Source organism: Elaeis guineensis, chromosome 4, assembly GCF_000442705.2.
Source record: "Elaeis guineensis isolate ETL-2024a chromosome 4, EG11, whole genome shotgun sequence".
Classification (NCBI taxonomy): Eukaryota; Viridiplantae; Streptophyta; class Magnoliopsida; order Arecales; family Arecaceae; genus Elaeis; species Elaeis guineensis.
In genome coordinates, this window is record NC_025996.2 from 26,658,464 (window position 1) to 26,673,082 (window position 14,619).

General features: G+C 41.4%; 2 protein-coding genes across 2 annotated transcripts; both read left to right on the forward strand.

Moving 5' to 3' along the window:
• The first annotated feature begins 1,914 nt into the window (after positions 1–1,914).
• LOC105043262 (subtilisin-like protease SBT3.9) lies at positions 1,915–5,958 on the forward strand. The gene is made up of 10 exons (XM_010920740.3): positions 1,915–2,068; positions 2,149–2,243; positions 2,347–2,444; positions 2,539–2,694; positions 2,787–3,454; positions 3,859–3,953; positions 4,080–4,322; positions 4,403–4,517; positions 4,967–5,156; positions 5,247–5,958. Exons 1-10 carry the CDS (start codon positions 1,916–1,918, stop codon positions 5,810–5,812), a joined length of 2,379 nt encoding a protein of 792 aa, XP_010919042.1. The 5' UTR covers position 1,915; the 3' UTR covers positions 5,813–5,958.
• A 5,394-nt stretch (positions 5,959–11,352) lies between these two features.
• LOC105043260 (NDR1/HIN1-like protein 1) lies at positions 11,353–13,828 on the forward strand. Its single transcript, XM_029264035.2, is given in 3 exon segments — positions 11,353–13,304; positions 13,307–13,503; positions 13,651–13,828. Coding segments are annotated over 2 exon segments (678 nt in total). The 5' UTR covers positions 11,353–12,805; the 3' UTR covers positions 13,486–13,503; positions 13,651–13,828.
• Positions 13,829–14,619: the final 791 nt, after the last annotated feature.

Here is a 14,619-nt window from a genome sequence, read left to right on the forward strand (position 1 = left end):
ACATTTATGCATTCATTTATAAACATCACGATTAGTTTGTAGTTAGATCCAATAAATCTATGCTGCGGTACCTCCTAATTTATATAAAATATGGATTGGATAGACTCTTATATGATTTACAACAATCCAGAATTTTATGTAAAAAACTAACCGTAATATATTATTTAAATTTTTTAATTTTATATAAATATTTATGATCTTTTTAATAAATAATTAATATAAAATTAAATATATATTTATATGGATCCTCGTGATAATAATAATTTTTTTGCTTTAATTTTTCACTGTCGACTTCGTTCTCTCTTTTCACCACTCTCTTTCGCTTTGGTGGGGTTCGGCCTCGTGATAAAGCGGTCTTTTAGCGAAAGTCTTCCTGTGAGTGCGATTAGCTGATGCTTTCAAATTAGGGGGGGGGATCGGAACAGGGCAGAAAGAAACAGATCCAATCAAAATCGAAGGGCCTTCCATCATGACGCAGCACTTTAAAAAATGCCGACGGTAAAGCCTGTGACAGGTGTCCCACTCAGGCACTACAATAAGCCACTTGTTGAAACACTGCAATTCGGTGACCATCTGAGAGACTCCGGCAGCATTCAATGGTAGTATGTCATGGCATGACACCTGATCCACTATCTAGTTTCCCCATAATGGTTCTCTCCTACGAGTTTATATTGGTAAAATGCCAACATAAGATAGTTCATCATCAGTCTATATTCCCATGATGTTTCCCTCCCCTAGTTGATGACCCAGGTTCCACCCCATTGCACTATGATTGGTTGGCCTTAATTTAAAGCTACAGAATAATTTTAATCATCTTTTTATGAAGTTGCTTGACCTTCGGAAATTGTAAGACCCACATACATCCATTAAGGTGTGAGTGTTCGTATAATGCAGGAGGCTTTGAGCGTCCCACGAATTGTATGACACAAGAATCTGTGGCTGTGGTCCTTGGCTGTTAATTTAGCATGATAACTGTTCTTCAGAGAAGTGAATGTGCCGGACTTTCTCTCTACTGAGAGAGCAGCGAGAAACTTGTGGACCAGTGTGTAAATTCCTGGTTGTCCAATAATTAGTTAATCCTTTGTTCCATCTTTCCATATTGTACAGTGTAAAAACTCCATGATGCTGATCTAAAAACACCATATGACCAGCAAGATAGTAGATGCATGCTATGTTGAAATCTATTAACAAGTCCTTTGCTTTGCATATCTTGAAAATGATTATAATTCACATGAGCGAATCAAGTATGTCATAGATCAGCTGTATTGTACTTAAAAGTTTGATCCATCTAAGAAACATCAGCAGATATAATATAAAGCTTGTTTACGTTCCTAGCCCAAGTAATAAACTTTTCAGAAGCTTTTACATTTAGTATGAGTCTCCATAGTATCAGGCTCAAATAAAACATAATACACTTTATCCTTTTGATTCATAAGATAGAAATCAAAATTTTCTCTATGCCAGAAACAAAATAAATATTATCTACAAAAAAAAAAAAAAGTAGAACTACTAATCATATGAGAAATAAATCACTCATACTTTATCAATAAATTGAAAATTGTGAGCCAAGATTCAAAGTCTCGTGTGCAGACACAATCTCTCTCACACACCACACTCGAAGGATGCATGCCTCACACTCGCCAAACAAAAAGAGACGACCGATCAGTGCTTGGTTCCCACCAAAATGTGAAAACCATTGGGAAAAGGATACCAGTGCCGACCACTTTCCAAGTGTTGACAAAGTCAAACTCTAAATCTACTCAGCCATCATATATGGGCACAACCACTAACACAAGCCTGTTGAGCCTAAGGATCGATATAACTAACCTAGACCACTACAATCCTGCTAGTTAAAAAAACTATTTAACCCTCGGCAAGTTTGTAAAATGACTTCAACATTCCATTCAGCCTCGCCATGCCTTCTTCAAGACTAAGCAGGGAGAATTTGATGGCTTCGGCTCTATCCTACCGGACAGACAGAATTCTATTTGCGCTGCTTGTGCTCTTCGCCTCTCTCTTCCTCAACTTCCACCTGACCAGTCTCATATTTCTTGCAGAAGCTAGCAATGTGAGTGCTCACTAAGATTTTCCTGTTTCATTCTAATCAATACATATACGAGTTGCTCAGAAAAGGTGCATAATTAACAGGTACATATCGTCTATATGGGAGCGAGAGACCATGAAGATTCAACCACTACTGTCGAAAGTTCCCACCATGATGTGTTGACCACCTTGCTTGGAAGGTTAGATCATGCAACAACCTTGATGTTTAACAATAGAATGTCCATTATGGTTTCTCCGCATTTTTTTATACAAACTGGAATATTGCTTGAATCTATACTGCAGCAAGGAAGCAGCTAAGGATTCCATCTTATACAGCTACAAGCATAGCTTCTCAGGTTTTGCAGCAAGGCTGACCAAGTCTCAGGCAGAAAGACTTGCAGGTAAATTGCATGAAAGCTTTGGCTTGCTATTGTTTCTTTGACAACGATCAACGCTGCAAAAACTTCTGCAATAACGTGTATTGTAACGCTGCAGAGTTCCCTGGCATTGTACAAGTGATACCCAATAAAGTACGCAAACTCCATACAACCCGAAGCTGGGATTTTATTGGGCTCCACCCTAATTCCCGGGACAGCCTTCTATCTGAAAGTAGAATGGGTAAAGAGCTGATTATTGGTGTTATAGATTCAGGTGAAGATATATTAATTTGATAACCATGTTTCTTCTCTTGATCTCTTGGAAAGCACTCTCAACAGTACCTTACAAATTAATCAACTGTACAGGGATCTGGCCGGAGTCGGAAAGTTTCAACGACGAAGGCATGGGTCCAATCCCGTCTCGTTGGAAGGGAACTTGCGAGCATGGGGAGCTCTTCGACTCCACAAACTGCAACAAGAAACTGATCGGAGCCCGCTGGTTCGGGAAAGGATTAATTGCTGAGATGAAAAGGCCAATAAAAACGGTTGCACCTTCGGAGTACCTCTCTCCGAGAGATGCGACGGGTCATGGAACGCACACAGCTTCCATAGTAGCTGGTCGATTGATAAAGAAAGCAAGTTATAAAGGTTTGGCCGCAGGAACTGCTCGTGGTGGAGCGCCTCTTGCTCGATTAGCAGTTTATAAGGCATGCTGGGCTACAAAAGCTGAAGAGTGCGCCGATGCTGATGTACTGAAGGCATTCGATGAGGCAATACGTGATGGGGTTGATGTCATATCTGTGTCTCTCGGCGAGCAACTCCCTCTCTCACCGTATTTTGAGCATGACTCGGTTTCCATAGGTTCCTTCCATGCAGCAGCGAGGGGGATCAGTGTCGTCTGCTCCGCAGGAAATGATGGCCCATTCTCTCAGACCGTCACAAACACTGCACCTTGGGTTACAACGGTTGCAGCTGCCTCTATTGACAGGGCCTTCCCAACTGCCATTATACTTGGAAACAATCACACTTTCCTGGTACTTAAAAGAACTCTGCATATAATATTTTTAGACACTCAATAATAGTCATGCCACTGCCGGTCAAGATTGTTACATCTGCCGACTAAAAGATGGGCCGATCAAAGGGTTTCCACTTTCCAACTGGTCACTAGAGTTGTTCTTCCATTTAGTCAGGTAACGACCTGGAAGAATTGGAAAAGTAAGAAGCCTTTGATCTGCACAAATATGCCCTCAATAAGACATGAAAGACCGACCACTCAATGATGAGGAAAAATCATACGCTTGATGGAACAGTAGGCATCATAAGTTCTAATGAACTAGTGGTATACGATTACTATGGCTGTGCACTGAAGCAAGCATCACGCATATTTTGTTCCATAAATTTGGAGTAGTGATTCTTGCTACTGCCATACAATGTGCAGGGTCAAACCTTAAATACAAGAGGGTATAAAGGAGGGTTCCATGGGCTAGAGTACTCAGAATTTATCGCAGAGGAAAACGTGGATGCGGACGATAGGTATGGTGTTCTTTCTTTTTTTCTCCCCTTGTCCTCGTACCTTCTTGATATAATTAATTAGTTTGGATATATTTCTTCCTGATATAAATAAATATATATCTATATCTGAGGCATCGTTTTTGATAGCCGGGGCTGTGATATGGACACTCTCAATGCAACACTAGCAAAAGGAAAGGTGATTCTCTGCTTCTCAGTGACAGGAGATGCATATATATCTGATGCAGCTTCGTCGGTCTCAAGAGCAGGAGCCATCGGTCTCATCTTTGCACAATCTCAAGATAGTTATGTTGACGCTTGCGATGAGGTCCCTTGCATTAAAGTAAATTACGAGGTGGGCACCGAGATACTTTCCTACATCAGACAAGCGCAGTAAGTACATAACAAGTTTATGTATAAGAAAAGAGAAATGTAGAGGTTAATTAATCTGTGCGAGTCTCTCTTCCAAAAAGGTTTCCAGTGGTGAAGTTGGGCCGTCCAAAGACTCTCACTGGGAGGTTAGCATCCCCAAGAATAGCTTATTTCTCATCTAGAGGGCCTAACTCCCTGTCTCCTGCTATCTTGAAGGTACATACCAAGTTTAAATTGACTTTAATTCTTTGATAATTTTTCCCACACATGACAACACTTCCAGTTGCTGAGGAAGCATACTTGTTCCCTACAGCTTATTCAGAAAGTCACCATTAGTGAAAATTTCATCAGCGTTTTCTGTTGTCTCTGTTTCTTGTCCCCAAAAATTCATCATTCATCCATCATCCCGGAATTAATTTGCGATTTATCATGCATTGATTAGAGTTATTGGCCAGTATGCATATTATTGCTTCCATAAAATGGAAAACCTATTTATCCATCAAGCTGCAAGAGAAGCCTGTGAAACCAAAAATATTCCGAAAGTTCTTTTGTTTACTCATAGCCTGATCCTTCTAAACAGAGCACAAATGTGTCCAAAATTTGGCTTATATATCTGTTTGTCTAAAACTTCGCTCAGCAAGCATCCAATTATTCGATTGATGCAGCCTGACATAGCAGCACCTGGAGTTAGCATTCTGGCAGCACACAGGGATCCAGCAGATGCTAATGATGCCTTTGCCTTCATGTCGGGAACCTCGATGTCCTGTCCTCATGTAACTGCAATAGTTACACTCATCAAATCTATCCACCAGGATTGGTCTCCTGCGGCCATAAAATCTGCTCTTATAACCACAGGTCAGAGGCTTTCGCTTTGCATGCACTACTACTTCTTATCAGATTATGCACATCATTAAGACTATCTCATTATAAGTGTCGAACTCGCAGCCACTCAAATTGGCACGGATGGAGGGCTGATAGTAGCAGAAGATGGTAGCCAAAAGACAGCTGACCCTTTTGACTATGGAGGTGGCCATGTTGATCCAAAAAGAGCAGCAAATCCAGGGCTAGTTTACAATATGAGCACGGTCGACTATGTTCCATTTCTGTGCTCATTGGGTTACAATGATTCTGCCATTAGCAATCTGATTAACCAGCAAATCAACTGCCCAATTACTAGCTCAGCATTGGACCTCAACCTGCCATCCATCGTCATCCCGAATCTTAAAGGGACCGTAACGATCACGAGAACCATGACAAATGTTGGTCCAGCTAATTCAGTGTATGAAGCTCGAGTCCATCCCCCTCGTGGCATTAAAATGGAGGTGATGCCTCTGATTCTTGAGTTCAATTCTACCATCACCAGCATCTCATTCACAGTAACTTTCACTTCCAGTCGAAGGGTGCACTCGGATTACCGATTTGGAAGCTTGACATGGACCGATGGTGTGCATGTTGTCAGAAGTCCTGTAGCCGTTCGTGCTATCATATATGATTCATATGCAGACATCTAAGAACGTTCGAGCATGTGATTAATAGGTAGATGGCATGAATTGCCATCAAACATATCGTAGCATATCGTCAATCTTGTAAATTTGTTCGTCTCGCTAAAGAAGCCGAGGTGCAAGCAACCCGAATGCTATGTCTCAAGACTTTATATTAATTCCTATGAACATATGAATTTAAAGTATGTATTTTATTCCCTGTAACGCTCACTCTTTCCTTGAGTATTGCACCGAATCTCTACAGCCACAATGGAAAAGCTGAGAGTAAGGGCATGGCCCATCATTCAATTGGAGTCATCTAATGCACAGAACTGCAAGCGATAATAGATGAATTATATAGTTTTGTTAGAGAGAAGCAATGCAGACTTGAACTCTATTACTAAATTATATATGTACAAAACGTCACTTGTGATACTTCTATCCCGTCGTGCACTTGTTAGCGAGAAGTAATAGATGAATTATGTTTCTATATAAATTCCTGTGTGACTTTGGGATGATGTGATAAAAGGAAGAATTTGATAAATTTAGAACAATGACCAATGAAGTTGAAAAGAAGGAAAAAAAGCAATGCAACCGTGTAATGGAAAGCTTGCCAACTTCCACGATGTGTGTTATGACTTGGACACATAATTAGTAAATGTTTTCAAAACAAATATATACAATAAAATTCACGATAATTAGACATGTACTAGGATGGAAGAGGATCTCCTGCAATAGTGTGTGATTGCGATGATGGTACCATCTGGATACCTTAAACTCTCACTAATCATAAGGAGACCTCATACGGGGCGGATTCAGCAATATCACGATTTGTTGCAACTTAGGCCCAGAAATAACAAATAGTAGATCCATGACGATCCAGATGGCACGGAGGCCACCGGTTCTTGGGCCCCAAATGAAGTGGAACCGGGCTGTGTCCGATCCCAAGTGAACCCGGCCCAGCTTAGCTCGCGTCCGATAACGTACGTCCCCGCGGGCTACCGCCAGGCCGCCTTCGGATCATCAGATCCGGGCCGCACGACGTCTGTAATGGCGGCCGGAGCAAAGCGAGACGCAGGCGTCGGTCTTCCCCACGGCGCCCGCCGTCGACCAAAGCAGAAAGGGAAGGGCTAGGGTTTTGAGAGGCAATGGAAGGTGGTGGAGACTGGGGAAGAACAAAGAGGAGATTGAGAGAGAGGGGAAGAGGTTCATCGCTACTATCCTCCGGAAATGCAGTTATAAGGGAGGTGAAAATTTCTTTACCGATTTTATATTTGATTATCTTCGATCCGTTTGCTTAATAATGAGGCTGGAGCCAGAATAATATCAGATTTAGTTATTTCAGTACTAGCATAAGACATTCGAGGGTTCGTTGCTGTAGTTTGATATCAGATTTAGTTTTTAGACTGCAGTTTTCTTCATATTATTGATCAATTTTCCTTCATCAAAAAAAAAAAAAAAGATCAATTTTCCAAATATCGGCACCTTAGATCTGTTTCATGTTCTCAATTAGCTTATGTGATGCTGAGATCACCCAGATGTAAATAGGATTGTTGGTTTCATTCTAGTGGTTCTGTGCATGAAGGTCTTGTTTATGCGCCCTTGATTTATACTGCGATAGTGATGGTAGCTGGTGCACCTTAGAAGCGTGATCGAGGTTTCTCCCTGCTTAAATTATATCGTTTCAACTTTCACTTCTGGACGTACCAAATATTGTTGTCATGTGGGCTATTAGAGAAACTTTTGCCACCTCTTCTTTAGAGCTCCTGTACAACGCCAGACATGGAAGCTGAGAGCTTATATGTGCAACATCTGCATCAATTTAAGCAGCCAGATAGCAGGGGTTTTCTCCTAGATGAGTGATACAATAGCTCGGAAGGGTGAAAAGCATATTCATGTGGATGGTTCATTGTTAACCCATGACAGTGCATTTAAATGTACAGGGTTCCTTATCTTGAATCCACACATACACAGACGGATATATGAATGTGCATATTTGATGCATGTGTCTGAATGCAACATTTTATGTATCTATGTATATTTATGAGTTCGTATATTTATATATGATAGGACAAATACTTCTTGAAGCTAAGTTACTTATGATTGTACTGTATATATTGGTTTCCTTGTATGAAGTGTGTGTTCGTGATTGTAAAGAGGAAACCCTATGCAGAAGATATTGATCTGATTGACGACAATGTAATTTTGCAATGAGTAGATTCTGCTTCTCAAGATGGTCTTTTTAATGCATTAGACATTCTTGGTTGTTGGAAGGATGCAAGATGCAAGTCAAATTATATGCTTTTACTGCAATTTCTTTTGACAAAATGCTTCTACTAGCCCGTACAAGTAAGAACCTACTAGAGTCAGTAAATGATTTGCCGACTTCAATTAAAAAACTTCAAAAAAAAAAAAAAAGATTCATCCCGGTATGGTATGGTAACGATCGGTACCGTATCGTGCTGGTCGGCAATCGGTACAGGTCCTGGTTCTAGTTCGGCGAATCTTGACTATGTCATTCAAGTGTTGGGTAGCTAAATCTGTATATACAAAGAGGGATGGAGAGGGAAGAGTAGGGAAGGAGACATAGGGTACCCCTTGGTAGTGACATAGTGGGGGATGCTAGGGAGGCAACACTAGAGGAGGTGATGTTGGTGAAGGTGCCAGGGTCACGAAGTGCAACAAGGATGCTAACAGAGGGATCGAGGGTCTTGGGTGGTCGAGGAGGGAAGGAGAGAGGGAGGGGGAGCAGGAGTTAGTAGTGGTTGAGAGCAATCAGTGGTGACCATCATGGGAGATTGAGTGTGTGTGTGTGTGTGTGAGAGAGAGAGAGAGAGAGGTGGGGAGATAAATGAGAGAGAGGTAGAGAGAGAGAGATCAAGAATTAGGGATTAGGGGTAAAATGGGATTTAAAGGAGTGGGGTGGCTTGGCCAGGGCGAACCAAGTCAATGCTGCCCGAAACCAGGCAGAAGGTTCGGCTCAGTTTGGATCAATATGGCTTGGCTCACCTCATCTCATTTCGAGAGCCCAAACCATCCCAGCTTGGTTCAATTTGGTATACCCCGAACTATCTGATTCAAGATAGTTCTACCATCACTAGCCAAAAGCATCAGTTGTTACACTTTTTTGATCTCCAATCCTGCAATTAAAGCATTTTGCTTTGGATGATCATCATTGCAAGCTGCTTCATAGTCACTGTTTGACATTTCAACCTCATTGCAAGATGCTTCATAGTTACTCTTGGACATTGTTGAACGTCATTGCAAGCTGCTTCATAGTTACTCTTTGACATTTTATTGCTTCTGTCTATGCGATTTCAATGTGCCTATGAAACTCTTTCATCACCAATATTGCACCATTTTAACTCCAACTGCCAGGATGTCCTTTATTATGTTGATCTTCCTTTGTGATCATGCTTCTTTGAGCATCTCCGCAGCTTGCCCAGCAATTTCCTCCGTCTTATGTTGATGTGCTCATGCCTTAACAAGTAAATTACCTACTTGGTCTTCTTTCTGTCCCATCAACAGATTTACTGCATGGTCAGTTCATCAGGTTTGTGTCAGGCACTTAGTTGATTATCTACCTTGGCTTTGAGAAGATTGGGCAGGGATTGTAGAAGATGTTAGTTACTGCATATAATGATGCAATTATATTATAATGTTATTTTTCTCTGGATGAGTTCCAACACTTCCCAAGAAAAAGAAAAAAAATACCAAGTGCTTTCAATCGTTCTTGATCTTTGATTTCAATGAACACTTCCAAATTTTTCCTCTGTTGCTGGATAACGTTTTTTCTCCTTCTGCAGGTAATAGAAACAGCAGCAGCACCAAATTTGCTATTATCATGTGATTTTGTAACTGGTGCAAACCTTGAGTCAGACCAAGTGCCAGGAAATGCTATCAGTATCTCACTACATAATGTAGTAGGACCAAACATGAACTCTGAAGATACCAAGTCCCTTCTTGTTGGTTTTGTCAGTCAAGATGGAATGCAGTTCAAGACTCTCCTCTGGGTTCTATGGATTGTATCGAGGGCAATACCATTGAAATTAGGTGCTGGGTATGCCCAAGCTTGTAGTGTATGTTCTATCCACAGTGAACTCATCCATTGTGGAGTCCAAACAAAGCATGTGGTAGAAAGCTAATCACTGAAAGTCATTTCAATATCCAAGACTGAAAATCACAAACCAAGAAAAGTCACTGTTGCAATGATTAAAGTGTCGAAAAGCCAACCTATTTTACTGATTAAACACAGCAATGATAAATGGAGATGGTGAATAATCAGGGACCTCTTTTACTTGCCATATGGGACAGTGGAAACAATGTTATACACACTGATACCATCTTAGCAAAGGTGGATATGGGCGAATATGCAATGAAAGCAAACAGAGTATCATATCAGATGAGATGCCTAAGGCCATTGCAGTTGCACATGGTGGAAATGATGGGGGACAGTTTGCTTACGAAGTAATCAAGCAGAATTTTTTGCGACCAAAGAGAAGTGGCCTTGACCAAATCCTGTTGAAGAGGAAGGACAGATTCAAAGTAAAAAAGGTATACAACTTTTCCATACTAGTTTATAAAATTAATTCTTGTCAATCCTGATGCTCAACAGAGCTCGTACAGGAAAACTAGGAAGAGGCACGGATGAAGGAAAACACTCATATCAGGAAGCATTATAGGTCAACTTAACTGTAAAAGAAGCAGTAGGATTAGCTATGATTGTTAAATTTTGAGATATTTTCTATAAAGGCATATGTAGCTCAGTTCTAAAATTGGATCTCCTCACCAGTGAAATATCAGAGCAGGAAGAGACTTACAGAACTATGTCCCCGAGTGAAGGGACAATTCATTCATCAAGTGCAATCTATTCTGTGACCTCAAGGCAAGTGGTGTGAATTATTTTCTTCACCATTGAATTTTTAGCAGCCGGTTTCTTTTATTTGCTGTAAATTGTATCCGAATGTTGTAATTGTCTTGCCCATACTTCTTGGCTATTCTCTCTCAAGTAAAGGCTAAAATTGCTAAGATATCAATTTGCTATCTTAATGTTCATCTTCTCCCTCTCTCTCTCTCTCTCTCTCTCTCTCTCTCTCGGTCTGTAGTATGGGTCTTTCTTTTTAGCTGCACATCAATATTCATTTGCATCATCGCATGCATGGACTAAAGTGCCATTTGACTGGCATGGATACCAGTACCTTACCAGCATGTAGCATTGGCATGGTGCCAGTTATATGCAAGCACTTGGCCACAACGGTGCTAAGCAGTAGCATGGTATGACTAGGCATAGAACATACTGGAATATACATAGAGCTCATTCATCTTTCCTTTGTTGGTCTTTACTAGAATATCTAGAACCAATACTGGAGTTTACTAGAAAGCTCTTTTTTTTTCCTATCGACTGATATATAAATATATACAACTCTGTTAATGCACATTACTGGTCCATTAGTTGTCTATGTTCCTTGTGTCTTCTGGCTTTAAAGCAAGTTATTTTTTCATTGTGATGTTTTTTGAGAGATTCCATTGCAATGTTGCTTGTAAGAATATGTTTATTATCACTTGATTTTGTAGCGTATGATTTTCTCAGATAGAATTGTAGTTTCACTTATTATAATATAAATATGGAGTAAGGATTGTGGCATGACATTTGCTATATGTTGAGGCATTGCCCTTTCAATAGTACCATTCGTTGCATTTGCACAATGAACTTGCTTCTGTGTTTTTGATTTCGAGTCTTTTTTTTTTTTCTCTTGCTTTTTGACCTTTGAAGCTTGATGCTGAACCAGAAATTCACTTTTCCATCCTGAAAGTTTGATCAATCTGCCAAGTCATCCTTCCTGTGCTCATCAACTTTTTGAAACTTACTGCTGCCTCTCAGGCTCCTGTCATCAGGGTACTAGCCATATCTGACAATGGAATCCCTCCTTGAAGATAACCAGATTCTCTTTGCTAAAGTATTTGTTCCATAGGCTACCATAAATTCAAATATCAAAAGTCTCATTACATTTCTGTCACCAGATGATGTTCAAGATGTATCCTCTCATATATATATTACATCCTTCCATTCATTACGTAACCACCTATACATCACTTAAGTATTTTGATTTACTGCAGAAATTCCTGGCAGTAGTCTGTTCATCTACTCTCAAAGTTACTTCTTTTCCTTTCCAAGCATGCATGTGCTAAAAAAATGAATAAAATAATAACAAACAGTTCTACTATATTTGTAACAACTGAAGAATTGTACTATATTTGTAAAAACTGCCACTTTTCGTGCTAAAAATTGTACATTAATTTATTGAAATTATCAATCGGTAGGCACGGAACAATTGTTGATATTTGACAAAAGAACCTGTATGCTTCCTTCACACTAATTTGAGAATATGAGGTAACTAATTAATTGCAATACGGCAAAAGAACATTTATCGCATAATTATTAGCTTTTATATTCCTTAATTAGTCCGCCTTTTTCTTTTTGAATGCTGCTCCGGGAAAGTGGTGTGCATGCATAAAATGGAGTAAATGTGACACTCCTTTTCAATATCTTCGGGGTCAAGTAGCTTTCTTACCTTTTCCTTGGCTCCTTTAATAATGATATTATAGATATGTACTATATAACCTGTAATGAAACCTGGAAATATGTATAAAAAAATAAATTGTAAAATCAGATACTATTTATGGTAGAATAACTATAACCTTTTCTTAAAATTTATTTGGTTTTATAAAGTACTTTTACCAAATATCAAAAATAAGAAAAGCTATCAAAATGATGCACGGAAGAGTCTCCAACACTTCACTGTTTCTCCGCATCCCATTGGTTCTCTCCACCCTTTTCTCAAAAAAGCAGAAGCTGCCACGTAAACCAAACGGAAGCTTCGGTGGGAAAGGGACCTGCTCTATTTACACATCGGAACCCCACTACCACTCCAATTGCCCACCACCTCTCAGCCCCCTCCACCATCAGAGATCTTTCCATCCTCTCTCTTTAGCCTCTACCTTTAAAATTCTCAGCGGCTCCATATGGCTGAGGAAGCCTCCACCGCTTATCCAGTGGAATTGACTGAAAGCGCCGGGAAGGGGCGTTCAACCATGTCCCCCGCTCCCTCGGCTGGCAGCCCTGCCCGCCTCCTCTGCTCCGCCATCCTCGTCTTCATCCTCCTCGCCGGCATCACCGCCCTCATCCTCTACCTCGTCTACCGCCCCTCTCGCCCCCACTTCTCTATTCTCAGCACCGCCATCTACCAGCTGGGCAACGGCACGGCCTCCGCCGCCATTCCCGCCACCGCCATCACCACCACCATGCAGTTCACCATCCTCATCCGCAACCCGAACGAACGTGCCTCGATTCGCTACGACCGCCTCTCGGCCTACGTCACCTACCACGACCAGGCCATCACCGCGCCGGCCCCGCTGCCGCCGCTGTACCAGGAGAGGGACAGCGCCGTGGCGGTGTCGCCGGTGATCGGTGGGGGGCCCGTGCCGGTGTCGGGGGACATCGCGGCAGGGCTGATGACTGATGAGCCTATGGGGTGGTGGCCTTCCGGCTGGTGATGCTCGGCCGGCTCAGATACAAACCGGGGCCGTTCCACAGTCCATGGTATGGGATGTACGTGAGGTGCGACATGCTGGTTGGTGCCAGGAAGGGAGTCAGTGGGCAGGTCCCGCTCCTCGGCGCGCCGGGCTGCGACGTCGACGTCTGATGGCTGGACGTGAATAAGGTTACTTTTCTGCATGGATTTGGATTTGGCTGGTCTTTTCTCGTCTTTGCTTTTCTCCTTTTTTTGGCCCCCACCCCCCCCCCCCCCCCCCTCTTTTTGGTGCTAGTATTTCTTGTGGCTGTAAATGATGTCCTGGTACGTATGTAGTTGTCAAGGCACGCTAACTGTGAAGGTAGGGAAGAGGAAGATCTGGTGATGGTATCGAGGTGTTCTGTAACCTTGAATAAGCTGTCAGGATTCTAAAGAACAGGGATATAAGCAGCAGGAGCAACCTGTAATTTTCTGGAATAAAGGAAATATAGATGGTGATCATCTCTTCCCGCAATGAAAATTTCCGAGTGTTGTTATGGTACACAAGCTGGTTTCGGTCTTTGTCCATTGGCTTTGATAGAAAGCTTTATTACTGTTTCTTGCTTGCTTCTCTTAACTTGATATAGTATTGTTTTCTCAGGTATTCTTTTCTTCCCTCTGGTCCCTGAAGATCGATAAATAGATAAGACGAGTTTGGTCTCTCGTGTGGTAAAGAATATTTAGTCTTCATTCAAGAGAATTCACAAATCATATTCTTCACTAACACGCATCAGGACAGGAAAAAGAAAAAAAAACAATGACGGTGCTGGATTAGTGGATTCCTTTCTTTTGTAATTTTGTTTCATTTGTGTTTTTCTAAGTCCGAAATAAAAGCACGCAATTGGGTCCACTACGATATATAATTTGTTTACATTAAAGCTTTTACAGTTCCTTCCAAGGGAACTTTGCCTCATCTTGGTCTGGTGCATTAAAAAAATATGGGGTATTAATTCTTCTGCACCGTGTCCGAGAACTTTTAATATTCTCCATCCCATCAGATAAAGGTTTTCTTGGCTCGTCAAAAAAAGACAGATGCTCCCAATGAACTCTACGTGCCTTTGGATACACTTTTGACCAAATGGCTAAGATTTGGAGACTCTGCCAGTACTGCTTGCGGCAGAATCCGGGATACGGACGCGGGTTTGGATGAGAACAGCCTGTGTCGCGACCGAGGGGTTGGTCTCTTCGTTTCACTAGGCACTCCTTGTATTTTTGTGTATGCTTCACATGGAAGCTCGGTAAATCTCAGTTTTGTTGCCGAGTTTC